This window comes from Triturus cristatus, chromosome 9 (assembly GCF_964204655.1).
Source record: "Triturus cristatus chromosome 9, aTriCri1.1, whole genome shotgun sequence".
In the NCBI taxonomy this organism is placed as follows: Eukaryota; Metazoa; Chordata; class Amphibia; order Caudata; family Salamandridae; genus Triturus; species Triturus cristatus.
In genome coordinates, this window is record NC_140592.1 from 225,394,150 (window position 1) to 225,416,064 (window position 21,915).

The following is a 21,915-nucleotide window of genomic DNA, read 5'->3' on the forward strand; positions in this document are numbered from 1 at the left end:
CCACTTGCCACTGAGTATTTATAGTTAGTAGTAGTTAGAAGTAGGCACCTGGACACCTATCTTGCAACTTACCTCTGGTCTCAAGTTCCTGCTTGTTCCAGACTGATCCAGTGACACCGCAGCTGCCCCGGATTTCCCAAAGGGGTTTTCCTGACCAGGTTTTCCCACTTCCCATTCTACCCACAAACAGAAGCCCTGTCCACCTCAGGACCTACTTAATGCAGGCCACAGCACAACCACATCAGTAGGCCCCTGGACACCTAGCTTGCCACTTGCCTGTCACCTCCAGTTCCTACTTGTTCCAAACTGATTCAATGACACCACAGCTGCTCGGGTTTTCCTGCTGGATTTTTCCTGACCAGGTTTTCCCACTCATTGTTCTTTCTACCAACTGAAGCCCCACCCACCCCAGGACCAACCTAATGCAGGTCACATCATGAGCTCGCAGAGGACGTGTGCAGCGGGCATGCACTGGCGTGTCTAAGACAAGCCTGTCTGTGCCCATCCACACCTGGCCCATGCCCAGCATCATGACCTCTGGCCCTCCTGCCCCCTGAAGATACACCATCTCAGAGCTCTATATTCTCAACCCCGGATAGCACAACAAACCCACACTAACCCACGCTCCATGGTTGGACCTTTCACCTGCACCCACTGCCACTTCACCTGCTACTGCACACACACCAACCCACCAACCAGCCCCACCCCAAACACACCACAGACCTGAACAAAAAAGCCAACTTGCATGCTTCCTTCTCAACTCACGCTCATTATGGAAGCATTTCAATGAATTATGGAACATCATCACCACACTCACACTCGGCATAGTCTTCCTCACTGAAACCTGGCTCAGCCACACATCCACCCAAGACATTGCTACAACGATCCCTGACAGGATATAAAATCACTCACCAGGTCTACACCAACAGGCCAGGAGGAGGAACAGCCATCATCCACAAAGAGACCATACAGTACCACCACCACTGACAACTTCACCACCCCCATGGAACATCTAAACTTCAAGCTCCACATTGATGAAAAGACAATTATCAGAGGCACCCTCACATACCAGCCTCCAGGCCTGCACTCCAGCTTCTGCAACAGCATCACAGACTTCATTGTACCTCTAGCCTTTGACTCCACAGACTACATCTTCCTTGGCGGCATAAATTTTAACATCGACAACCTCAATGATGAAACAACTGCACACCTCCTCGGTAGGATGACCAGCCTTGGATTGACCCAGATCATCCACAACCCTACACACACTGCAGAATACACAATAGACCCAATTTTCACTTCCAGCAACCTTATCAAATACAGCCATGTCACACACTCATGTGGACTGATCACTCCATGGTCCACTTCAGATTCTCCAGCCCCCACACCGCCACCCCCAAGATGACCAATATACCCCACCAGAGGTGGAATAAAATCTCAGAGACCAGCTAGGCAAATGTCTTCAACACCTCCAACCCTGCTACCACCAAAAACCTCGAACAGGGAAGGAAAAACTTCAATGTCTGGGTCGCCGATTGTGCAGACAGCATCGTCCCCATCAAGAACAACATCCAGAGAAAATCCCCTAAAAAGGCCAGCTGGAACACATAAAAACTCAGATCAGGAAACAAGACAGCAAACAGTTGGAGAGGAGTTGGCGCACCAGCAAGAACACCTCTGACAGGGCAGCCTTCGAGACCTCCCTCAAGCTCTACCACAGTCTCCTGAGGGCAACAAAGAAGACAACCACTGCTGCATGCATCAAAACCAGCGAGAACAACACCAAGGAACTTTTCAACATTGTTAAGCGATTCTCAAACCCACCTGCCAGTGAAAACATCACATCCTCACAGTACCTGTGCGACAACCTTGCCCACTTCTTCCACAATAAAATCGCAACCACATAAATAAACTTCAAACGCCAATCCTCAGCTACAGACTTCCTCAACATATTTCCACCACCGTAAACAACACCGTAACTGACACGAACCACACACTGACTACCTGGAATATCCTCTCTACCCAGGAGAAATCCATCCACCCTGGAGCTCCCACAGACCCATGTCCGCACCATACCTTCAACCTCAGAAACCAATGTATCGGCGAGGAACTCACCACCATATTCAACACCTCTATCACTACTGCAACATTTCCTGATGCCTGGAAACACGCTGAAGTCAGGCCACTTCTCAACAAGCCCTCCACCAACCTCTGCAAACTCAAAAACTACCATCCAATCTCCCTGCTCCCCTATGCTCAGCAAAGGTACTGGAAAAGATCATCAAGAATCAATTCATGACACATCTGGAGCAGAACCAGCTACTCAACGCTGCCCAATCCAGCTTCCGCAGAAATCACAGCACCGAAACTGCCCTGATTGCAGCCACCAACAACATCTGAACATTCATCGGCTGAGGAGAAACAGCAGCTTTGATCCTCCTCGACCTCTTGGCAACCTTCAACACCATATCCCACCACACACTGATTGAAAGACTCCACCACATCGCCATCCAAGGGCACGCGCTCAGATAGTTCATCTCCCACTTTTCATCTTGAACCCACGGAGATCACCTGTGGTTTCCCCCAGGATTCATCCCTTAGCCCAACACTCTTCAACTCAAACATGACCACACTGGCCAACACGGTCCTATCCCACGGTCTCAACATAATTTCCTACGCAGACGACACCCAGCTCTTCCTCTTACTGACTGCCTCACCACCACCAGAGCCAACTTCCAGAGATGCATGATAATTGTCTTCGACTGGATGAAGAACAACTGCCTGCAGCTGAACACAGACAAGACAGAAGTACTGATCTTTGGCGACGGCAACAACACAGGGAATGACTCCTAGTGGCCATCAGACCTTGGGCCCGCACCCACTCCCTCCAACCATGCTAGAAACCTCAGAATTATCATTGACAACAAGCTCACCATGAAATCACAGATCAACGCGTATCATCAGCCTGCTTCCTCACTCTGTGCATGCTACTTAAGATCTTCAAGTGACTACCCCTACACACGAACGCACCATGACACAAGCTCTCACCACCATCTGACTGGACTATGACAATGCCCACTATGTAGGAATCACTGCACACCTTCTACAGAGACATCAGACCATACAGAACTCCGCAGCCAGACTCATCTCAACCTTTTACCAATGAACCCACATCACACCATACCTCAAGAAACTCTACTGGCTCCCCGTACAGAAGACATGCAAAATCATGCTGCTGCCCCACTCACACAAAGCTCTACTCAACCCAGGACCTGCCTACATTAACCACGACCTGAACTTCCACCAACCATCGAGAAGACTACGCTCTGCCTCTCTTTCACTTGCCCATACTCTCCCCTCTGCCAAAGCAGAAGTGGAGTACACTCCTCCCACATCACAGCAAAGACCTGAAACAGCCTCCCCACGTACCTTTAAACCATCACCTCACTTCCGGAATTCTGAATGGCCTTCAAGAACTGGCTGTTCGAATGAGCCTCTGGGGCCTGCAAGCACTTGGATATCGTATTGGGTAATTAGCTGCGCTTTATAAATCCTGATTGATTGATTGAGGATCGTGTTTACTTAGGAAATGCATTTGTGTGGCTAATAACATTAACTCCATTTGACAAATCTCCACAAAACCTTCCAAAAAAGTGCTACTGTTTGACTAGTTTGTGCATGGCAAGTTTCAGGGTGATCTGTCAAGAGGGGGCTGAGAAAAAGGGGGTTCTCAAATCACATTTTGACCATTTATCTTTGCAGAGAGACTATAGACCCTGCAGCAGCCCTAACCGCTGATATCATTTACACCAAGTTTAACAGAAAGCTAGAAAATTGGTCCAAAAAGAGTGCTTTTGTGTTTGGTGTGAAACTGTTCAGTAGTTGCTGAGAAATTAATATTAAAATAATTGTATATTTCATGCCGTGGAGCCAACAGACCTCAAAGCAAGATCTGATTGGCTGCCAGCAGCTCAACTAGGAAGTGGTTTCAGGATTTGAAACTCAGACCCTAGTCCTAAAAAAAGGTTTAAAAAAAAGACACAAGGGGGCAGGATATGAATATCCTGGTCCCCCCGGTCTGGTTCCCGCCTTGGGCCAAAAAGATTTTTTTTCAAAGAGGATCCGCAGCAACATTTATAAGGAAAAAGAAGTACGGTCTCCCTCGCTTCTTTTTCAATCGCCCTAGGGTGGGGCAGGACATATTTATGTTTTTGAGGGGAGGGGAGTGCATGTGGCCCCCCTTCCCCGGGACAATTTTGGCCCCAGGGACACTTTCCCTGAGGCACAAAATATTTTTAGAGTGGGCATGAATCCCCTCTCCGCAGGCCACCTTCAGCCCCAGGGACCCCACCTCAGGGGTCTGAAGTATTTTTTAGGGGAGGGGGAACGCAGCACCCCTCATCAAGCCATATTCAGCCCCAGAGACCCCATATCTCCTGGCCCACAATATTTGTGAAGGGAAGCGGGACCACACGGCCCCCTTTCCATGCCTCTAACGTCCTGTGGACCCCATTCCCCAGGGCCGTTAAACTAATTAGAAGGGGGGGGTCATGTGGATCCCCTCCGTGAACCATACAATGTCCTGGGGAGTCCACCCCTGGGACACATCGCTTTCCCTGATCACATCGGCGTGGGGAAACCTGTGTTTCCTCTGACCTGGCTGGATAGGGTCCCAAGGGCCTAATAGGTCTCAGTGAGGGTGAGGCACATGCCCCCTACCCTTTAAATTGAATAAGGCCACGCAGTCCCCGGGCTCTAATGAGGCTTGGAGAGGGGTCACTGTGGCACCCTCCCCTTTAAAATATTTATGGATCTGGATCCCCAGGGTCAAAATGGGCTTGGGCAGGGGTCCATGCAGCCATGCCCTGTGGCCAACCCCCCGCTGCTCAAGACCTGCACAGTGTGGAGATGGCTGCCTTTGGAGGGGTTGTCCACTGGGCCTGCCCACAAGCCAAGCCCTGAAGCCAACTTCCTGCCCTGTGCAGCTGCGGGCTGATTTTATATTTGATAATAAATATTACTTTACGTTAAAAAAAAAGAAGAAAAAAAACGAAATTCACTGAAAAAGCCCAAGTTAAAGTAACGTTATAGTTAGGTGAAATATTCAGTAACAACGTAAGGTTTTAAACTCTAAAAAACACTGAAATTCACAAGTTATGGTTATAGTTATCTCAAGTAACTATGGGGCACATGCATCAAGGTAGGATTTTGCGAGTTCTTAATTGCGATTATTAAGGAATCCCAATTAAGGACTCGCAAAAGCCTATGCATGTAGAAATCGCTATAAAATAGCGATCCCTAAACAATCCTTAGTTGCCACTCGCAATTTGCGAGTCGCAATTAAAGAATGGCTCCCCATTCATTCCTATGGGCCTACAGGCCCATAGGAATGAATTGGAGATTGCATGTGCAATTTGCGAGTACCAAATGCAATTTCAAGGGTGCAAGGGTGTCAAAAGGACATCCTGTTGCACCCCTGAAATTGTGATGTGCACCCGTGTTGTGCACACACATGCCCCAAGGGCATGTGTGTGCACAACATGAAACTTTGAAAAATGCACTTCAGTGCATTTTTTGAAGTTTTTGCAAATTACCGACCAGTTTAATTGTAGCCCTAAATAGCGAAATCACTATTTAAAAGTGGTTCTTGCATTGTATTTAAAGAATAGCTAATTGCAATTCCTTAAATGCAATTGCAATTTAAGAAATCGCAATTAATTGAGATTTCTTAAATTGTGAGTGCCTTACACCTTGAGGCATCGCAAAAGCCCTATTTTTGGGCGCAAATGGCCGATTTTTGCGTATAGCACCGTATGCGCTCACAAAAAAGGTTGATGCATGTGCCTGTATAATTCTTGCCCTAAGGTAACTATAACTTGCGCCCCTGTCATGCACAGTGACATGATCAATGGTGTCAAAGAAGATGTCATGAGTGATGAATTATCTAAGGTAATTAGCAGTGCATAGCGAGGGCATGAATTATAGTTACCTTAGGGCATAAGGTATAGTTACTTGAGATAACTCTTGCATTTTCAGTGAATTTCAAGTTTTTTTAAAATTAAAAGTAATATATAATTAGCATACATCAATCTAACCCCTCACCTTGACCCTGCATGGTGGGGGGACTGGCTGCAAGGCCTGACCTGTGGCCAGGCCCTGTGGCCAATGCCCCACATGCAGCCAACCCCACACTGTGCAGAGTGTTTGGTTGTGCATGGTTTGAGTTGCCACTGGGCCTTGCCAGTGGCCTGTGGCCCCCCTCCCTGAAGCCATTATGGCCCTGAGGACCCCATCACCATGGCCACTAATTAAAATTAAGAGAAGGTGGACATGTGGCCCCCTTCCTGTGCCTATTTTGGCCCCCGGGACCCATCCCTCGGACCCAGCAAATATTTTGGGGGAGCAGGCATGTGCCCCCCTCACTGGTCTATTTCTCATCCTAGGGACCACATTCCTGGGGCCTGGCACATTTTTTAGGGGAAGTGGTCATGGGAGCCAGCTCCCCAGGCAGCTTTTGGTTCCCAGGGACCCCATACCCTGGGGCCCGGCAAGATATTTAAGGGGATGAGACAGAATGCATTTCATGATTTTAGCTCCTATACCCAATCCCCTGGGGCCCAGCCACATATGTCAATGGGGGGCACACACCTCCTGCTCAGCTGCTTTTGTTCCAGAGAACCCCCTCCCCGGCTGCATATTTGAAGGGGCAGGGTGCATGTGCCCTCATACCAGGCCAATATTGGCATGAGGATACCATCCCCTTGGGCCCAGCTGCATCTGCAAAGGGGGAGGGAAGCATGCGGCCCTTATCCCCCAGGGCCTGGCCAACAAAGGGTGAGTGCCCACCTTGGCACCCACCACACTTTCCTTAGGGGCCATGAGGGAAGGCCCTGTTGCCCCAGCTGGCACCCAACATCCAGCAGGAGCCAACATCACTACCACGCATAGGTAGCAGCTAAAATTGCTGCTCCCTGCTGGCAGAAGCAATCTTTTCATCTGTTTCCCTGCCTGCCTCACTGTGGGCAGGGAAACAGATGAAAAGTCTACTCCAGTGGGAGAGAGCGGACATGGTGTTTGCTCCTTCTTGGCACAAGATTCAAACACACTTTCCCTGCCCTCACCAGTGCAAGGCAGGGGAACCGCTCTGTCCCAAGGTGGGCTCCCTGGGACATAGCCTGACCCAGCCTTCGGGAATGGGGTCCCTAGGGTCATTAATGACTCAGAGAGAGGCTCCCACCACTTCCTAGTTGTGGTGATGGCAGCCAATCAGATCTCAATTTGAGATATGTCAGGATCTGCGGAGCCTCAGAGTCCCTAAATATACCAACTTTTTTTCATTAATTGCACAAGAACATCTGAACTGATTTACACCATAACACAAAAGGCACTCTTTCTGGATCTAAAGCTAGCTTTCTTCCAAATTTGGTGTAAATTTGTTTAGCAGTTTAAGCTGTAGCTGTGTCTAAATTTCCTATAGAAAATGAATGGTGAAAACGTGTTTTGGGACCGTCTTTGATGAATCACCCAAAAACTTTTCTGGCGCAAATTAGGGAAAAATAGCCTTTTTTTAAAAGTTTCTTTCGTTAAACGGTGCCAAGTAATTTGCAGCACAAAAAATGAATTTCCTATGTAAAAATTATCCTAACTCTACCTACCCACAACTGAAAAACCTCTGATATTCGGCAGTTATAATTTAGTGGAGTAACTACAACTCCTGTCGTTCACTGCTCATGGCCTCACATTTTACATTACTCATGACTAGACCTGGGTGAAATTCAAATTATGCCAAAGTAATTTGCTTAATTTTGTTAATTTCACATTAGGCTTGTTATGTGACATTTTCCTAAAATTATGCTATTATGCCACTTTGCATAATTATGCATCATTCACAGTAAAAATGTACCACAAAAAATGCCACTTGTGGAAAGATGTGCCAGAAACGCTGGTGAACAAACAACAGAATGGGAGCAGCTGTTGTTGGTGGGACTTTGTTTAAATGCATCCTCACACAAAAAACGTTTGCCCTATCTGTTTTGTTGGCTGTAGAACTCTGCACTTAATCCCTGCTAACCAATAGTAAGGTGTCCATGCTCCCTCTTTTTAACATGGTTGAATTGGTATACTCCTAATTGTCATATTTAACTTACCTATAAGTCCCATGTATATAGGGTGAAGTGTACCCAGGGCCCGGAAGTCAAATGCCGCTAGTGGACTGCAGCACCAATTGTGGCATCCACTACAATGGCATTACAAGCATAGAATCGGGTCTGCTATTGTAGCCTGACTGTAGTAGTCTAGAAACTGCAATTTGACCTGTCAAAATAAACCCCTTTGGCAGGTCTAAACTGCCTTTTTAAATATTAATAATTCACCCCCACATAGGTCTTGCAGCCTACAAGGCCCGGTGCATGATATTTAAATGCAGGACATGTAGAAATGTAATTAAACATGTACTTACATTGACTAGCACCCACAAGCTATTTTCACTGTTGGAAGGCTGGTTGGCCCATGGAGAAACATTGGGAAGCAATATTAAATATACATTCTGTTATCTCAGGGTAGGGACCTGCTAGAAATATGATTCAACACCTCTTTTTATTATTTATCAAAAGCCCAATTAAATGATGAAGTTGTTTTATGATTAAAAAGTAAGGAAAAGTAACTTTTCAAAAGTTGTCTTTTTCCTGAAAACTACTAAAGGCTAATTTACATGAGCCTACCAATTGTCTCCCAACTAGTGAATGGCCGTGAATGAAATTTGAAAATTGCTTCTAGAACAAACACAAAAGCAGGTCTTTTTGTTCCACTGGCAGGATGAGCATATGAGTAGTGCCCAGGAACTGAATTTGCTTCAAAGTGGCCTCCCCCCGCCTAGGCAGATGTCAGATGACACCTGGACATGTCCCTTTTTTTGTTCCCTTAGTCAGACAGGCCCCAAGCCCAGTGGGAGGGGAGATCCCCCCTCAACTGGTTTGGAGTGACCACAGAGGATGGGCTACTCATTAGTCTGGGCACACCTCTGGTTGGGCACAAAGGTTCTTCATAAGAGCATAAGGGTTTCATCCTTTTGGACTTAAGGAGTGAGCAGCACCATGGGATTGTTTGCAGTAGGGCACCAGTGCAAAAGTGAGTAGGTTTACCCCAGGTAACTTCTACCCCATTGGTTAAGGAGAGGCCAGTAGTCATTGCATCGACAAGCTAGTGCAAGGTACAAATGCGGCACCCCCGGGTGCTCTCTTCACAACACTACTTGACCTCAGGAAATTCAGAAGAGTACTAAACTTGCTGTTCGAGACCTGAAAGTAGCCCTGAAGGACTGGGCATGCTCCCTTTTGTACCCAGGACAAAGAAGTGGAGTCCAATGGTCATAGAGTTGACCACCTACTCAAGCTCCAAGCACACAACCGGCTACAAGAAGCCTATTTGACCAGTTCCACATTTGACCTACCCTGGATACAATATGCAATCAGAGGTGACAAAACAGAAACCCAGCACATCCCTGATTAATCCTTAGTGTAAATTTAGGTATGAGTGCTCCTCTTTCCAGTACTCAGCAACTAAGTTCACCCCTGCAACCTTCAGCACAGAAAATCCATGAATCCAATTGGATGAGAGCACACTTCAAAGTACAATGAGGTGACAAAGATTCAAGCATCCAATTGAAAGTTCTCCTCTATTTTTCCATCAAATATCAAACAAATCACAGACAATCAGCTGACGTGTTTCATTCCTTTAAACACAATAGAACTTCTTCAGGTCAAAAAAACAAGTATAATTTTCAACAATCCTATCAGTGTTTCTATTTTCACAATCTATTGGTGAACATGATAATGACACCCTCTCTCTTGCACTATGTTGGTTACATCTCAAGGACTGTCCTGGACCATGATGTTGGCCCCTGCTGTGGTAAGTCCTGCCCCCCACCTCCAGTGCTATTCCTAAGGCTCTGGTGTTCTTGGCTGTGCCTGGGTGGATTTCTGCTACCACCCCTGAAAACCTAGTCCTTGGATATATTTTCAAATTCAATACAGGCAGGACCAATACAAAGCTCCCAAATTGATCCAGCTGAGGACTACTGCTCTACAGCGGCAGCAAATCAAATTCAGCAGGACAACATGGTGGAGCCCTCTTCGGCTACAGCGTGCAGCCTTACCCTACTAAAGGATTCTTAGCTCCGAAAAAGTGACAAAGTGCGAGTGAAGAAATTGATTGGTTGAAGGTATCGAAAGTATTTGGCTAGTGAGATGACTTCTCTGGGTACGAAATTCAAATTTCCCTCGCTCTGAGCTTTTCCCGCCAAAGCCAACAGCTTCACTGGGACTGTGTCCAAGGGCTGTCTGACCTCGGCTACAGTTTGCTGCCTTGCCACCCTGCGGATTTTGAACTTCCATTTTTGAGTCTTACGCTAAAACCACTGACCAGGCCAAACCTGGTTTCTGTATCTGGCATGCTAAGCATTGTGGTTGGCCACAAATCACACCTAGGTCGCGGTCTACTGAGTCAATGTCCAAACTGAACTTTATTAAGCATTTTGTAAGTTTGGAGTTGAGGAAGAGGAAACAGAAATGGCATACAAATTGCAGAACTGCAGATAAGAGAATCATCCTAGTAGTTCACTACCAGTTTGAAAAAAACCTGTGCCAGCTGTTCATCTTGCTCACATACAACATTGTATTACCATTGATTGTTTGTCTCTTTCACATGCAGCACTGGAACAGCATTTCATCTCTTGAGGAAGAATAAATGTGTATTTTAATCTGAAACACCCTAACCAGCAACCATCTTTTATTTAAATATGTACTGTTACTTTGAAATATTGAGAAATGTGCTTTGACCTTCCTTGTACGTTGCATTATCATAGACCTTCAACCATTGTTGGGACCACATACAACACCTTTCCTAGCAGGGTGTATTTTTTGTTTGAGACCATTTTACTGTTTGAGCTTTTGCATATACTTACTATATTCTCAAACACTGCCAAATATACTTTTTAGGATGTGCAACTATACATACACAAATGAAAGTATAATATGTGAACGACAGTAGACCACCCAGTAATTAGAATTCCATTTTGTTAAGCATGGCATCCAAGTTTAGACAGGCCATGCTTAACATTTCAAATAGATAATAAATCTGGCCATTCCAAAGATCACTTGATACTACATTAACTATAGGCTTCAACTTTGGATTTTAAAGCACTTTCCCATCAAACAAATAAAAATTTGAATCAATAAGTTACATAGGAAACAGTTTTTGCAGAGGGGCAAGATGGCAAGCACGTCAGGCAGCTGTAACGCACTTCTATGAGTCACCCTTAAGGATGATGCAGTTTTTATGATTATCCCTCACGGTGCATAACTACTGCTATGGAAATGTTGATGATATGCTCACTGATTAGGATATGCCGGTCTGACCTGGAAAGTGTATGGTCGCTGGATTGGCTATCGCTTACCAGGATTCGTTGTGCAAGACGCTTTGTGCGTCAAACTCTGCAGAAGATCTGGCGCCACTTTCGACGCTGGACTGACGAGATGCCTCCAGCACCCAGGCACTGCCTCAGGCATTCAGCCTGCCCCAGGGACCGGACTGCAGCTCATAGGCTGAACCCTACAGAAACGGACAGCCATGTCTCTGGAGCCCTGGACACTGCAGGAGGGCAAACCAAAATGATGTTTAAAACACCCTCTCTGAGTGATTTGGCAAACGCGAAGAATGGCCTTTTTGATGGGACACGATTGGCAGAAGGCAAGGCGGACTCTACTGATAAGAAGGATCAGGCTCTTAACTCCCCCTTAACAGGAGGATGTGCAACTATACATACACAAATGAAAGTATAATATGTGAACGACAGTAGACCACCCAGTAATTAGAATTCCATTTTGTTAAGCATGGCATCCAAGTTTAGACAGGCCATGCTTAACATTTCAAATAGATAATAAATCTGGCCATTCCAAAGATCACTTGATACTACATTAACTATAGGCTTCAACTTTGGATTTTAAAGCACTTTCCCATCAAACAAATAAAAATTTGAATCAATAAGTTACATAGGAAACAGTTTTTGCAGAGGGGCAAGATGGCAAGCACGTCAGGCAGCTGTAACGCACTTCTATGAGTCACCCTTAAGGATGATGCAGTTTTTATGATTATCCCTCACGGTGCATAACTACTGCTATGGAAATGTTGATGATATGCTCACTGATTAGGATATGCCGGTCTGAGCTGGAAAGTGTATGGTCGCTGGATTGGCTATCGCTTACCAGGATTCGTTGTGCAAGACGCTTTGTGCGTCAAACTCTGCAGAAAATCTGGCGCCACTTTCGACGCTGGACTGACGAGATGCCTCCAGCACCCAGGCACTGCCTCAGGCATTCAGCCTGCCCCAGGGACCGGACTGCAGCTCATAGGCTGAACCCTACAGAAACTGACAGCCATGTCTCTGGAGCCCTGGACACTGCAGGAGGGCAAACCAAAATGATGGTTAAAACACCCTCTCTGAGTGATTTGGCAAACGCGAAGAATGGCCTTTTGATGGGACACGATTGACAGAAGGCAAGGAGGACTCTACTGATAAGAAGGATCAGGCTCTTAACTCCCCCTTAACAGGAGGCTTAACAGCAGGTATGCAAGAGGGGACTGCTATAGGTAGTGAATCGTTATCTAACTGGCCCAGGTCCCTGATTGTTGAAAAGGTGCTCTTTCCTGATTATGTTAGCCCCAATAATACTTTTGAGGCTGGAACTGTTTTACATACCTCAGAAAGGGTAATTACCTTGGATAACTACAGACATTATAAAATCTGACAGACTGCTTTACAGATTGAAATGCCGGGGTAGCTGGACCAGAGATTGAATCCGCCGATAATTCTTTCTCAGACCATTCTAGCAAATCTGAGGAAGAGGAGCTGGAACTGAGCGATTTTTCTTCCAGGAAAAGCTCCATATGAAGTGTAGTAAGTGACGAGAGCAATCTGGGGGAGAGCAGCAGTCGCACAGGACCTCCGAAATTTTAGGGAAGGAATCTGGCACAGTGAGGAAGAAAAAAGCTAAAGAAACATATAAAAAGGAACATCAAATCAATAATCAGGAGAGCAAGAATTGCTCTGGGTCACTCGGCTGCCTCATGTTTGAGGGGAACAGCTCCTGGTGAAGCTCCCGTATAAGATCAAAACATTATGCTCCATCACAAAGAGACAAGAACAGAGAGCTGATGAATGCAAAGTGCCTGCTGCAAAATGCAGGAGGCTATCAGACAAATATCTAAATCATGTTCAGAATTTGCTAATAGAATGGGAGAGGCCAAGAACAGAATATCTAAACTTGAAGATGATGCCTCTGGTATGATGATACCCAATGGAAATTTGAAGATCTTGAAAATAGATTAAGGAGGAACAACTTAAGGATTTTGGGTATCCCTGAAAGGGCTGAAGGGCTGAATGTGCACAAATATGTGGTTGTGCTATGTAAGGAAGCTTTCCCAGAACTAGTGCACTGGAATTGGGTTGTTGAAATTCAAAGAGCGCATAGGATTCTGTTTAAATTAAATCCAGGAGCAGGGCAGGCAGAGTCCAAACCAAGGGCGATTTTGATTTTTCTAGGCAATTTCTTTGGTGCAGCAGATTCTCTATGATTTGACTTGGCCAGATTAGAAATGTACAACAAAAGGGCAGGAGTTTTTTGTCAGACCAGTTTACTTCTAATCTACCGTATGTAAAAGATGGTGGCTTCTCCAATTGATACCATCGTTCCAAGCTAAAGGGGCACAAGCCTTTTAGTAAAATCCTGCAAAATGGAAAATTGTGGTAAGGGACAAATCGTACTTTTTGGCTAATTCCAAAGACTTTTTGACAAATATGAGCTGAATGAATAAGATCTGGGGTAATGAAAAGGGGGGAACCTGGAGGGTTTTTATACATTTAGAATTATGAATTATTTTCTAGATATAGGAAGGGGGTGGCTCTAAGTTTTGCATAGCATCATGTTGGACCTGCTCAGTCCTAATGCTCTGAGTGGGTGACAGCGGAGGGGGAAGTGGGGTGTGGTAGATTATTAGGGTGAGCTGGAAAGGTTAGGTGGGGGCAAGGGGAGGGGGGTTTCAGTGAATTTAATGGTGGCATGCAAGCTTAAACATTTTGAAGCAGGATAAATAAAGCAACAATGATATAGGTGCAATAGGTCATGTGGAAGTAACATCAATTGACTTTAGGAATTTTGTAGATCTGTACGTTGCATGGCTTATTTTCCTTTCTTCTACTCTAGGAAAAGATGATGGTAGATATTATGAAGAAAGTAGTCTCTAATGGCAGATAGGCGAGGGCAAAAGCGAATTGATAGATTACGTATCAGCTTAATAAATATATGCAGCCTAATTGATAGGAATAAAAGAGCTAGAGCTGCCCTTGTTTTAAGAGCAATGAGATCTGATATAGTTTGTATTCAGGAGACTCATATCCCTTTTAGGCAAAAAGACCATTTAAGGAACTGAGCCTAAATGTATTGGCATGTACCCAACAAATTGTGACTTATAGAGGGGTTGCAGTTCTCGAAAAGAATCACATATGTTCTGTACCTCGTCGATTGGTAGATGAGCTAGGATGGTGGGTAATTCTAGAATGTAAAAGAGACTTGATGCACTGTACATTATGTTCAATTTACGGGGCTAATATCGATGAGGCAACGATTATCAATTAATTAAATTTTGTCAGCCTCATGGCTCATCTCATTGGTACTGTGTGAGGACCTTAATCTTCATTTCGATGTGAATCATATGCACTTTAATGAACAGGTGTATTGAGGACTGAAACTGAAGTTTTATAGGGCCCTTGAACACCTTGTGGAAGATCATGTCTTAGTAGATCTATAGGCGAAGTATAAGCTCCTGATCCTGGTTTTACCTTTTACTCTCATCAACATAATAGGATGGCCTGCTTGGATTATTTTATTATGACTGCTAGCAGGGCCTCTGAAGTGATAATTGAGATCACCCCTCAAGTGATAACGGACCACAATCTATTGACCCTTACAATACCTGTAGAGGGCATTGGCAGACCGTGGGGACCATGTACCTTTGATGGGCCACTTTTAGCAGAGCCACCGTATGCAGATCATATGAGGACCTGGTTACAACAATTTTAAGGGGTAAATAGGGGTACGGCTCTCACAAGGGTAGTTTGGGATACCCTAAAGGCTGGGATTAGGGGAGAGGCTCTTAGTTTTATCTACACCTTCAAAAGGTGAGAAATGAGGAAATAGAAGTTCTGTATAGTAGATTGGCAGACGTTGAGGAGGAACTGATTCAGAATATAAGAAATGGACAGGATCCCAAGAAATGCAGCAGGAAGTAGCCAAAAGGAAAGCCAAAATGAATCAATATTTTAGCAAAGAAATAGTTTTGAAATATCACACTTATACATCAGACTGCTATGAGTATGGTGAGGCTACTGGCAGGCTATTGGCTACGCGTATCAGATCAAAGGGGGGAAGAGGAGACATAAAAACCATTAAGGATTAAGAAGGCAAAATTGTGGAAATGCTGGTAGGAATTATTAAGGTGTTTGAAGATTTTTTAATAAACTTTATGAGAAAGATGTTGAATCCTCACCGATGTATATGAAAACCTCCATCATGATTTAGGGGGTTGTAGATTGAGTGAAGAGGATCAGATGGCACTGAATCTCTTAATTTATATGCAAGAAATCTCAGATGCTATAATGTCTATGGCCTCAGGAAAAGCTGCGCGTCCTGACACCGTCCTTATAGATTTTTTCAAAGTCTTCTTCACTGAATTATGAGAAGGTATATTGTTGGCATTTAGGGAGGCACAACAGGGCTCTATCTCTTCCTCGTGGGAGGATTCAAGCATAGCAATTTTTGTAAAGAAAGATAAATCTTCCCTGGTACCGGGCTCCTATAGGCCTGTATCTCTGGTAAATTGCGGTAGTAAGGTCTATGGAAAAATACTGGCAAATAGACTGAGTAGAATTATAACTCCTTTGGTTTCATGTAGAAAACACAGATTTATCCCTGAAAGGGGAATTTTGGATCATGTACGGAGGGTGGTCATGCTTTTTGACTTAGCAGCAACACAAAAGACACCACTCAGACTTATTTTATTAGACGCTGAGAAAAGCCTTTGGCCGAGTGGCGTGGGATTGTTTATGGTCACTTTTAGAAGGAATAGGCTTTGGGAGATACGGATAAGTGGTCTTGAATCAGGGAAGATACTTATTTCCAGGGGGACAAGACAAGGCTGTTCTTGCTCCCCATTATTATTTGCACTATATATCAACACAATTTTAATTCAATTGGAGAAGAGCAGGATTTTCAAGCCTGTAATTCAATATAAAATAGAATACAAGGTGTTTGCTTATGCCGATGATGTGGCAGTGACAACTCAAGACTTTGGGCCCGATTTCGATGTCAGGCAGAAAGCCCTCCTACAGCTAGTCGGAGGCTTCCTGCCCAAAATTAATGGAGTCCCTCAAACCACCGTATTATAATGCAGGCGGTCGGAGGGAAACTGGCGGGGGCATTGTGCTCTTCTTCTGATGGGCTCACAGAGCCCATTGTGGTGGCTGGTGTAACGATAATCTCATAATGACGGTGGAACCAGCCCCGGCTCAGCTGCCGGGACTATGATGTCGGTTTCCACTTGTCCTTTAAGGCCGATCCACCCCTCCAAAGGGAGGCAGAAAGTGACTTTGGGGGCCTCCATTATGGGGCCTAGTGGGCTCCTATGGTGCCCCCTAAACATTCCTGCATCATGTGGCAGTCGCATACTCCCATTTCTCCATGGAAGCTTGCGCTGCAGCTGTAAACCGGCCGTAGCACAAGCTCTCATAGAGAAATGGAAGTTTGTGTGAAACCAGTAGGAAAGTTAGAAATCCTTACTTTACTACTCCGAAATGCCTTTTGTGAATACCGAAAGTCGTAAAGTTAGGATTTTGTCTCAGATTACTTTTGTGAATTGGGCCCTTGGTTATTTGCTAGCAGCCTGTATAATCAGGCGCCGCTCATTCGACCCATGACGACAAAGGTTTTTATCTCTGTATGTATGTGAATGTTGTTTGGTTTGGACTCAAAATAACCTTATTGACAAGGCATACTGACTCTAAAACAGTTGTCCAATTAGGTAAAGGACTAATCAACAGTCCCCAACTACTAGAGAGAGTATAAACCAGAATTCTGCTGAAAAATAAAAATAGCAACCCATTGTACTTTACTTTACTATTGCTATGAGAATCTCTAGCACAGGCAAACCACCTCATCTCGAAATCCATGCATGCTCACTGCAGGCCGAATATGGATGCCTGGGGAAGGGGTAGAGGGACTGGACACAGCACTATTCAGACCAACAGGACCCAACACAGCCTTTGATGTTTTGAGGATAGGGATGGTGAAAGAGGTCAATGCAGCTGGTACACTAGGCACATAACATACACAGCACTCGAGATGCTTGTTCTAAAAGTTTCAGAGTGGGAAATTGTAGATCTCCTAACTGACTCGCCCACTAACATCTAGTCAGTGACAGGTGTGGTAACAGATATGATGTCAGAATACCAGCCACAAATGTGACTGTAATTATTATTATTATTTAGCTAGATTCAATTAATTGCTAATTTTACCTTGTACCTGGGAGCTAAGGGAAGCAAGAATTTGCCTTTGCCAGTTGGTATTTTCAGAAATTGAGGTACATCATTCTGTTGTGCATTGTTTCATTTGTATGGAGCATCACTTACATATTGGAATGAAGACAATAACATGTCGATGGTCTCATAATGCTATATTTAAATGAATGAGTGGAACATAGTGTATAAAAGTCACTGAGTGATCTGAATGCCTTTCTTTGAGATTGTACCTAATGCACTAATAGTTTCCTATTCGTTGACTATTTCTCACTTCGAGCCTGTAACTGGTGTACTACTTTCTTATGCTATGTCTCCGTTACATTTATGGAGTCTTTATAAATTAGTAAAAACTAGTGGGTTAATAAGTAAATGCTATTTCCTAGTAACAACTCAATTCTAATTCTAATTCAAATAATTAGTTTGCTTAAAATGAATCACCTCATCTACAGATGTGCAAATAAGTACAAACGTTGCATGTATTTATACTTGTCTTTTCTTTTCATTAAAACTATTTGGAAATTGCTTATGAATGCAGATGTATAACTCTTGTACTTATCAGCCAATTGGTATCTTAATTGTGTGGGTCTGATTCCCTAACTACGGCCACCAGCGGCAGAACTATGCAGAAGTGAATTATCTCCCTCCCCATATTGCTGAAATTTGCTGAAACACTAGCTCTTAAGTATTCCTGAGCAGAACCTTGCCACATTGTGCCAAAGCTGCTACCAATGACCATATCGCCATAAAAAGCCAAAATTGTTTAAACACATTAGGTACTGTAATCAACTATTATCATACTGCTCCACTCATTTAGCATGGGTCCACGCTTTTCTGATCTCTGTGCACACAACTGTTTGCAAAGTAATTTCGATTACATGTTTTGTGATAGTTACCACATGCATCGCAATTTCCCCTGCTACATTTTGGCAAGTGAAATGTTTTACGGGGAAACAATGCCTGCTAAACAGTAAATACCAGAACAAGTGGGTTTTGGTGCATAAAGCACCAAAATGTGCATTTATGCCCCACTGTAAATGGCACAACTTGTTATAGGCGATAATGATCGCACCTTTCAAATTCCAATCCTTGTGCTATTGGACTTCAAAAGATGTGATACACTCATAATGAAGACCTAGACCTTTAACCTCAAGTGAGTTGTGTACATGATACCGGTGTTGCGACATAATCAAAAGTTTATAATCAATAGTCCTGTGAGGTGGTTGAATTGAAGATGCACCTGACCCTTCTTAACTGCCCACTTTCCATTGTGCCATGTTCCTGTATGCAATGTTTGGGATGCCAATAGTCCCCGCATAGCTTGGTGGATTGATGCTGCGGACTCACTCATGGATTACACCACTTGCACAATCAGAGGGAAAGGGGTTAATATATCTTTCGCCATGGTTGGGTTGTTATTCTTTTCAGTGGTAAAGGAAATGTGTCAAACCTCCATAACTGTACTGAGGTCCATACTTGTACATTTACATGTGGATTGAACCAAATTTCAGGGATATAAGCATATATATTAGACAATTTTTAGGAAGAAAAACATTGACTGGAAGAACATTTTTAGATGGTTGGCGGGAATAATATGTTCACCTTACCTGAAGTCATTGTCAAGGTATAGTGACATATTTTATTTAGCGTAATGTTGGTAAATATATATAAAAACATAAGTTTACATTCAAGTCCCATCTTGATATAATTTAACATGGCATTTGCGGAATTGTTCAATTCTTTTTAGTATGTCGTCTTGAAACAGCTACAGACCGTTTATAGCACCCAAAATAGTAACTTGATCATTTGCACTTATGTCTTTCAGATTCACCCGAGAACCTAACATTGAGTGTCCTACATGAAAGCAGAACCGAAGATTCAGTGAAAATCAAAAGATGTCACACTGAAAGTTTCAACCATCTATAGCATTTCCAAGCCAAATGGATTTCTTACTTGCACTTTGACTTTTTTCAAACATGAACAGTGGGGTATCACTGAGTGAAAGAATATGTTCCATAGAAATATGAACTCAAATGGTAGACTTTTCAATGGAAAATTATGAGAATAGTTCAATGGGCAAGATTCCAGAAAGGAAATATTGGAACCTCCGATATGTGATTTGGAAAAACAATTATTTGTAACATTTAACACATTATTTTGAGAGAAAGATACGCCCTGTGAGAAATAGATTGCTCCCTTCATCTGTATCAATGTTGTTGCAAGATATGAAGACTTCAGCAGTTCCAGCGATAATCATGTCAACTGGAAAACAAATATGCTGCAAAGCAACTACTCAAACTTCGATATATATAACTTCTTGGAGTACATTATTGAATCAAGAGCTTCCTTTCATTTCTACAGAATCTTCAAGAAAAAGTTGTATGGTGTGCCCAGTTTTTGTTTGTGCTAAGCAGGTTTTTCTCCCCTTGTACAATACTAGCATGTTAGCTTTGCTTACATACCCATACTTTATACTTGATACAGTCTATATACATGTGGTTCTAGCCTCTTCCCAGAGTCTATTTTTAGCTCCATAAAGACAATTAGCATATAAGAGGAAAATACACATTTCCAGTGAACTGCCATCTGTTACAAGTTTCTTTGGTCCAGTTTTGTTAGCCTTTTTCCTCCCTTTGTAATACAGCTGTAAATACAATGTCTTCAAACTTTGTACATATGGAATAGTATGCCGCAATCCTCATTGCTATCACCAGAGTTCCGCTCTTTTATCTTGGAAGTCCATCTGAAAGGATAAAAGCCTCTTTGCTATTTAAGTTTTTTCCAATGGCTATTTAGGATGAATCCAGATTTTATGGACTATCTGACTCCACCCAGCATCTTCATGTCGCTGCAAGCTAGAGATAAGTTATGGTATTCGTTGAAATTTCGATATTTATAATCCTGACTGGGAGCATTAAAGTGTTTAATTTGTACATTTTGTCAATTTTCCTCAAGCTTCAATTATTTAACTATGTTTTGGTTTGCAGGATTTGTAGATGGCACAGTTTCACTAGCCAAACACTAGTCAATGAACAAAAGGCTCTTTCGATCAGAGGCAGAAGTTGGACAAATTGGATTTAGGTGCAATATGGAGGATTCAACCACAAGACTTGACATCTAATAGCAGTGGGAAGAAAGTCTACCAACCTTGTAGAAAACTACGCAAACACTCACATGCGCATGAATGGCAAACTATCTGAAACGAAATAAGATACTGTAAATGTGGCTTGGCGTATTCCTCAATGTAGATCAATTTGAAGATTAAGTTTACAAGGGTCATACCTGCTGACATCAAGTACGTTAAACACAGTGCATTGTGTTGCTTAGGAAAACATAAGGCCTGTGAAAAAACATCTTTTGAAAAATAATTTACTTCAGAGTATACACTGCCATATTTAACCTTACAAAAATATAAAGCCAAAAAAATGTTGACCTCAGTGTAATTCATATATATAGGTAAACTCGATAGTACATATATTAGACAACATTTCATTGGCTATTCTAACTCCAGGCGCAACATATTTATTTATTTCAGTTACACAAATATTTATTATCAGTAATAACGCAGCACATAGATAATGGGCACATGGTGCTTTTACAGAAGCAGAAGCAACCGTTTAGGTTTTGATTAATTGAGTCAATCTATGAATCTGAATGGTGGGACAGACATGACTAATACAATATCCCATTGCTAGCTAAATGAACAAAATATACATGTTTACATAAGTGTGTTTTGTTATCCGTCGTGTATTGCATATTGCAGCAGATGTGTTTTCAGCCAAATTTTGACTCTTGAAATGAGTGAGTGGCCTAAAATGTCAGGTAAGAAGCTCAAAAGAAACTGATCTAACAGATACAATGCCCAGAATTGGAGGAAGCACCAGGTGATATAGGTTTTGCAACGCGATTAGCAATGGCTTTATCTTAATTTTCAAGTTACTATGTAAAATGATAGTATGTTAGACATAGTGAGGGACAAGGCTGTGTACTGGTTTTAATAGTGTCTTTTGTAAGAACCTGTTGTTAGTGGTGAGCACAACTGCCTGCTGGTGATTTGCAGGTGTGTGGGTGTGACTTAATAAGTTGTATAGAGTCCAGGAGCAAAATCTAGAACCTTGTCAAGTTTTACAAAAACACAATTGCGGAGACCTACAAAAAAACTATAAAAAAAAGTCCAGTCTACTAAATACCAAAAATTGATCAGTGTTTTTGGCTGAATTCAATGGTATGAATTAGTGGAAAGTAAATGAAACTATGCAACAGTGGCAGTGTTGGTGAGGAATACTTCCATC

At 43.3% G+C, this 21,915-nt stretch overlaps 1 protein-coding gene across 2 annotated transcripts in view; it reads left to right on the forward strand.

Moving 5' to 3' along the window:
- Window positions 1–20,556, forward strand: part of TAFA1 (TAFA chemokine like family member 1) — a 1,179,244-nt gene extending 1,158,688 nt beyond the window's left edge. For both annotated transcript variants that reach the window (XM_085624775.1, XM_085624776.1), the window contains one exon: window positions 19,449–20,556. Coding sequence is in view for 1 of the 2 variants with exons in the window: in XM_085624776.1 (XP_085480902.1) it covers window positions 19,449–19,466 (18 nt within the window). In the remaining variant the exon portion in view is untranslated. The remainder of the gene's footprint in view (window positions 1–19,448) is intronic.
- The last annotated feature ends 1,359 nt before the right edge of the window (window positions 20,557–21,915 follow it).